This window comes from Galdieria sulphuraria, assembly GCF_000341285.1.
Source record: "Galdieria sulphuraria unplaced genomic scaffold scaf_159, whole genome shotgun sequence".
NCBI lineage: Eukaryota > Rhodophyta > Bangiophyceae > Galdieriales > Galdieriaceae > Galdieria > Galdieria sulphuraria.
This window is the reverse complement of record NW_005178316.1, coordinates 1-6,830: the sequence shown is the minus strand read 5'-3', so window position 1 is coordinate 6,830 and position 6,830 is coordinate 1. Positions and strand designations below refer to the sequence as shown.

Here is a 6,830-nt window from a genome sequence, read left to right as displayed (position 1 = left end):
CGTAATATCTTCTCAACCTCTTCCAGACAGTAAGGAACAACTAATGAATCAAAAGAAATTCAACCAACTTTGATAGCTATTGACTTTACAACCAAAGAACTGCTCTTCAAAATCAAAACTACTTCAATTTTTAATAAAAGAACTTCTTATCTCAAATGGATTCTCGTGTTTAAGATTTTCTCAAGTAACTCGAGGCTAACGATTGGACAGTGAGACATACACAGTCCAAGATTCCAAAGTATTACAACTAAGGGGACACAAAATCAATTAAACTATTTCAATGGAACATATGTGGAAAATTTTCATAAAAAAAAGCATCAGCCAAGCCACACTTGCAATAGAGAAGAACCTCGATCACGCAAGCTTGTTTGGCAAGTGTAGAACTTTTCTTCAGATTCGAATGATTCTTGACAATCAAACGTTCACAAGGGAAATACATTATAGCCATTGATAGGCAATTTCTCAAGATGAATACCTTGATCTTTCCAGTGCTTTAAATAGTACTATTTTTGCGATTGCCATCCTTGTATAAAATTTTATTGTCTTTCATTGAACCGAGTTGGATAAATTGAAGAAAACTTGCTGATAAACTTACAAGATTGAACTAACTTGGACTTTTGATTTCATCTTCATTGACCTGATAACTAAAAAAAAGTGGCACTTGAAAAGGCCATTTGAATTCAGAGTCTTTTGAGGATTTGGGTAATTTGAATAAAGCACACAGTGCACACTTCAAGAATTTCGTGACCTTCTCTTTCAACGCTGTTCATTCTGTGACAACTTAAAAATAGAATGTCAAGTAAAGGTTTTTCTAGTAACGTTGGTTGAAACTAGAACACAAATTTTAACAGAATGGAAAGCATTTGTCCAATTTGCACTAGAGTTATGAAATCAAGCCTTTGTCTCGGTTATTGGTAATACAGAGTAAAATGAAGAAGAAGGCAATTTTTCAACTTTTGAAAGATTTGCACAGATAGTTTTCACTCTTACCAAGTTTCTCAAAGTGCTTCCAGCTGATAAAATATTGAGCATTTCTAGTTGTTGAGAAGATAATATTTTGTCAATGAGTGCAATTCTTCCTATGAGAAAAGTCTCGATAAAGATATGCTGTCAACCCTCAATCTCATGAGATTCTTCTTTAAAGATCCAATAGCTTAAAAGAAACCTTTGTATATTTCCAAGATACTATAAAATCTTTTCAAAGTCCATGAGAAACAGAAAAAGGAGGTGGAGAATGTCAAGTGGCCAAAACATTTCGTTTTTGATGAATATAGATATGTAATATGGTTAGGTTGTTTCATTTCAATACAACGGATCATGATTGCATGAAGAATGCTTCTCTTCAACATGTCTCATATATTTCATTGGATGATTGTGAGGTTTTTCAAGGACAGGCTTAACGCATCATGAGTGAGAGGATCCATTCACTCATAAGTACAAAAAGGAAGCCTTTAAGTGCAACCAACTATTTCCATCTATCCTTAAGAAACATGTGCATATATTAAATGATCCAACTTTAAGGATTGAGTCCAAAATAAAGTTCAAGTGTCGAGGTAATAAAAGATATCGTCGAGTAGCGATGAAAAGAAACCACCATAATAACTATCTCAAAACTGCTACAAAAGTAGGGGAAGCTTTGCAGAATGTTGATTTGTGGATTTTTTAAATCATAAAACTCCTCAGTTACCTATTTGCCAATAGTGTTTATAGAAAGATATCATGATAAAGATTGACATTTCAAAGCAACAACATTGTATATTATATTGTTTTCGATCAATTTCTATATTCAATAGGAAGATAAAAACGATTCACCATTCGAAAGGTTGAATCCTTGTATTGAGTATGATTTCTTTTTACATGTGTCTCATTTGGGCTTGAATGACATTTTGAATACTCACAGACCACCATCTTTAGGAACAACAAAAGTCAATAAGATGAAATGGAAAGCCATTCAGTTTATTTGTTTTGAAGGAATGCCAACTGGCTCATTTCTAGTATAGACTGATCTTTGTGTGCTTAGAATGGCTTATTGAGTTGTGAATGAAATAAAGATTGTGAAGATATCTGTTTTACATATATCGGAACATAAAAGGGAGTTTATTCAATGCCCATTAAAGATTTACAGATGACTTCCTTTTTCGAGTTTATTCCATTTTTAAGTGTTTCTTTCAGATGAATTGGATAAAGTCCTGGAAATTAATTGATAGCAATGACTATTCTTATCGAGAGCGAATATGTAGTTTATATAGAGAATTTGTTGGCGACTGAGAATATCCAATGCTTCCATCATTTGTGTGGATTGTATGACATGAAAATAATTTGAAGATTCTAACTCGTCTTTAATACCTCATCAGGAAAAGGAAATAGCAAAAATAAGGTGCTCGTCAATTGTATCGACAGATAGCTCATTGGAAAGAATTGTTTGGCAATTCTGTTTTCGATTCTATTCGTTGGAAACAAGGCTAATAAGAGATTTGCATTATATTTCTTGTCAACAGTTTTTGGAAAAGATACTTGCAAATGTTTCCATTAAAGTAATCAAATCTAGAGCAACATTGGACAGCAAAGAAAAGGTTTTGGAGATAGAATCCTATATACCTGTATATGTTACTGTTTAGGGAGATGGAAAGTAGAATTTTTATACTTACTTTTGTAACTATCGATCGCATAGTTTGACAATGAGTCATCATTTTGAGATTGTCTTTGAATATTATTGTCAGAAACACATTGCATATACAAGCACATCATCATGACGATCTGTAAATTATTTCGTCATCATGTCTCCCACATAAATATCTCAATTATTCATGGCAGATTCAGTCTACGTCGACTTGCACAAGCAACTTAAAACCGCTATTCCCAAAGCTAGAAATATAGCCTTTCGTGAAAGTCAACTCCAGCAATTGGCTTTATTGTTGAAAGAACAAGAAGAAGCTCTTTGTTCAGCAGTTTACAAGGATTTGAAGAGACCTCCCAGTCAGACAGCCTTGGAAATCACCACAGCCATTAACGATTTAAAAGATATCAAGAAAAACTTGAGAAAATATCTAAAAACAGAAAGAAAAGGAACTGGATGGCTGCTAGACTATGTGAGAGACCCTGCTTTTGCTTTTGACTCGCAGGAAGTGCGACTGGAGCCATTAGGTACTGTATTGATATTTGGAGCGTGGAATGTTCCCATAGTTCTTACTGTAAGTAAAAGTGGAGATAGAATGGGGTACATTACTATTGGATTGACCAAGTGTAAATAGTTACAGCCTCTTTTTGGTGCCATTGCTGCAGGAAACACTGTGCTGTTGAAACCCTCTGAACAAGCTCCCAACACTGCACACTTATTGGAAGCCCTTATTTCACAATATTTGGATGTCGACTGTTACAAAGCTATTGTTGGTGGTCCTGAAGTGGGTGCCGCTTTGTTAGAGTTGGAGTGGAATCACATTTTTTATACAGGAGGAGCTTCTATAGCACGTAAAGTAATGGAAGCAGCTGCCAGGCATCTCACTCCTGTTACCTTGGAATTGGGAGGAAAGTCACCTGCAGTTATTGATAAGAGTTGTGATTTGCAAAAGGTAAGAGGAAGTAGGCACCTGATTATATATCATGAATGCTATTTTATATGATGATGACCAGACTGCCAGAATGATTGCCTGGGCAAAGACTTTGAACTGTGGTCAGTTATGTGTTTCTGTAGACTATGCCCTATGCCCTCTGTCGATGTTGATGGAGCTCATTGAATATATAAAATCTGCTTGGAACGAATTTTATGGAGAAGATATTCAATATTCCAGCGATTATTCTCGTATAGTGAATACAACTCATTTTGATCGTCTAGTTGATTTGTTGAACAATACTCGGGGTCAAATTGTGTATGGTGGGAAACAACAAAATAGAGATGAACTTTTTATAGAGCCTAGTATTGTAGTTGTATCTTCTTTAGATGATTGTCTAATGAAGGAAGAAATATTCGGTCCTATATTACCTATTATGCCTTACGAATCATTGGAACAGGCGTGTCATTGGATAGTGAACACTCCTGTGCTAGAGCAACCTTTGGTATTGTATATCTTTTCCAATGACTCACTAGTGGATGAGCAAGTGATGGAGAGAGTCGCTTCTGGAGGAGTTTCTATCAACGAAGTCATCTCTCATGTAATGTCTTCCTGGCTTCCTTTTGGTGGAATTGGAAAGAGTGGAATAGGAGTTTACCACGGAAAATATTCTGTTCAAGTATTTTCTCATGCCAGAGCCATTTTGAAAAGAAACTTTCGAATGGAACCACTTGTTGGTATACGTTATCCACCTACTACTAGTAGAAAGAATTGGTTACTTGGTATGCTGACACGTCAAAAGATATGACATTTAAACATTATCTCGACTTGCCTCCTTTGATGAGTGCCTAGAGTTGCTACTCACTCTATCAGCTTCGTCATTGCCTTTCAATCCATCATGTCGTTGTTTTACCAAATTTGTGCTTTGGCTTCATTTTGTTGTTGTTGTTGTTCGTTCCATAAATAGTCCAGATGTTGAACAAGATACAAATTCTTCAACTTGCTACTTTTCCGATGGTTAAAGGTTCCATTGTTCCTATCAACCTGCAGTTCAAGTCACCTCGGTCCAAGCCCTAAAGGTTATGGCATAGTCATCAGTTGGCAGTGAGAAGTTGCATTTGTACCTTTACTGTTTTCCTTGTTGTTATTGTTAACGGAGAACAGTCAATCTTTTATTTACTTTTACTTTTCTGAAAACGAGAAAGAGTCGGAGTGAAAAGTGGGATTTTCTTGACAAGTTTGAGTCTGTTGTAGTAGACAGCGGAAGTGATGTTTTTCAAGTGACAAAAATACTCTATGATCTACATAAAAGTCAAAAATAACTCAGGGTTATAACAAGTAGTCACAACTATCGCTTGACCATCCCGTTTCCTTATCAAATGTTCGTTTCTGGCAAAACCACGTTTTGTTAAACCTATTTGGAGTTGGTGCGAAGGTTTGGCGAAACTTTTCTATCGACTCTTGCTTCGGACCCTTCAAGGAGAACCTTTTTGGAGAAGCTGAAAAGGGCTTCGTTGCTTTATGTTGGTCTAAGGAAGTTAGAGGTCACACGACCCATCGAGGAAAATCGAAACCTGAAGTGGGCTTCAACTTCCGACTGATAGGAGCATCTTACACTTCTGTTGGACAAGAACCAGAGGATGAAAAAATGCCTTCAAAGAATGCCGTAAACGGCCCTATAAGGTAGTTAAGAAAACTTCGCTCAGTCCTCAACATTTTTTCTGATCAATATCTTCTGTTAGCTTTTGATATGAAATTGGTGTTTTGGATATAAAGGGAACTTTTTTGAACTAGAAAAGAATGACAAACGTATAGTTCGACCATACAACAACTTTTTCGGTATTATTCGGAGTTTGTGTAAAGAACCCGACTTGTTTTTTATTGTTGTTGGGAAAAGCAAGGGTTTAAGTTTGAAGCATTAAGTAGCTGTTTGATTATCAAAAGTCATACTACATTTTATTTCTTTATCACCTTTGGACGCTTCCAGTATCGTTGAATTCCTTGAAAAGACTCTTCTTGAAACACCTACTCAAGTTCCGGTTTGTAATGTCTTATGTAGTTCTTCATTTTCAGTAAATGAATTGGCAGATTCGTTATTGGAATGTACAGGTGGAGTTCCNGGTTTGTTGACTCGTGCTGTGAATATGCTTTTGAATTATATAATAGCAAGAAACCAGCCTTTCATATCGAAAGAAGAATGTTTGACGTGTATGAATGACTACGATTTCCGAAGAATTTGTGCTGAACCATTTGTGGAACGAATATTGAATTTGGACGAAGATAGAAAAAGTGTTTTTGATTTACTTTTGATGATGGCACTTTATCGTATACCGTTTAAAGTAGATGATATATTGTCCTCGGAGTCCTTTTTATTTGATGTCGTCACTGAAATGGGACTATATCGATATCCTATTGATCAGAATACTTTCCAAATTCTTATTCCAAAAGTATTTGTTGGAATCTTCAAGAACGACCCTTCCATCTCTTCTTTGGAAAAGATACTTCTCGAATCACTTGATGTAGAACCAGTAGATTGTTTCTTCTATTCAAAGTGTCGTGTATTTGAAGGAATTGTTGCTTTACGACTAGTTTTGATGTTGTCTTCAAAGAATCGAAATGAGTTGAGGGAATTGTTGTGTCAATTGTCTCCGATATGGAAACAAATGAAACTTCCAATGAGTACAATATCACCTATTCACTATATCAAGTCTGTTGTTAGTTCTAGAGAAACAAAAAGTGAATCGAACAAGAGTCGACGAACTTTTGCCAATAGTGAATGGAATAAGATTATTCGAGAGACACTTTATTTAGAGACTATTTACATTCCTTTGGACGCTACTTCTCATAGTCCTGATATTATATTCCAATTACAATCTCCTGTGGAACCCAAAGTTCTTACTGTTGGAGTTGCATGTAAAGGACGTTGGAAGTCGGAAGGAATTGGCTGGTCAGATATTATAGATGAAGCCAAGAAATTTTTAGATCCTGTTTATGATCAAGTCTTATCCAGTGCAATGGATTATCATCATTGTATGCTTATTATCGTTAGTACAAAGTTATCATTGAATGTTTCTAATGAGTTGGGTAATCAGAGTCGTTGTTACTCCAGTGGAATGTTTATTGGAGGTGATTTGTTCAAAGTACCTGATAATTGTGAACTTGTTATTCTTTGTGAAAGAGATGTCCAAATGCTGATTGACGAAGAAATATTGAATGGACTTGAAAGAGCATTTCATGTTTCTCATAATCCTACTTTTTGGGATTTTGGATTAGATTTACTTG

The 6,830-nt window shown here is 35.7% G+C and overlaps 2 protein-coding genes across 3 annotated transcripts; both read left to right on the top strand.

Moving 5' to 3' along the window:
- Positions 1-2,660: 2,660 nt before the first annotated feature.
- Gasu_63180 (aldehyde dehydrogenase (NAD+)) lies at positions 2,661-4,873 on the top strand. The gene is made up of 3 exons (XM_005702493.1): positions 2,661-3,191; positions 3,252-3,569; positions 3,631-4,873. Exons 1-3 carry the CDS (start codon positions 2,808-2,810, stop codon positions 4,354-4,356), a joined length of 1,428 nt encoding a protein of 475 aa, XP_005702550.1. The 5' UTR covers positions 2,661-2,807; the 3' UTR covers positions 4,357-4,873.
- A 27-nt stretch (positions 4,874-4,900) lies between these two features.
- Gasu_63170 (archaeal ATPase) lies at positions 4,901-6,830 on the top strand (the record flags this gene model as incomplete). Of its 2 annotated transcripts, XM_005702492.2 has the most annotated exons (3): positions 4,901-5,587; positions 5,637-5,669; positions 5,719-6,830. In XM_005702492.2, coding segments are annotated over exons 2-3 (1,132 nt in total), but the record flags the coding sequence as incomplete, so codon positions are not given. The 2 variants fall into 2 exon arrangements, with proteins under 2 accessions (XP_005702549.1, XP_005702548.1); XM_005702491.2 differs by having other exon boundaries at positions 5,031-5,231; positions 5,608-6,830.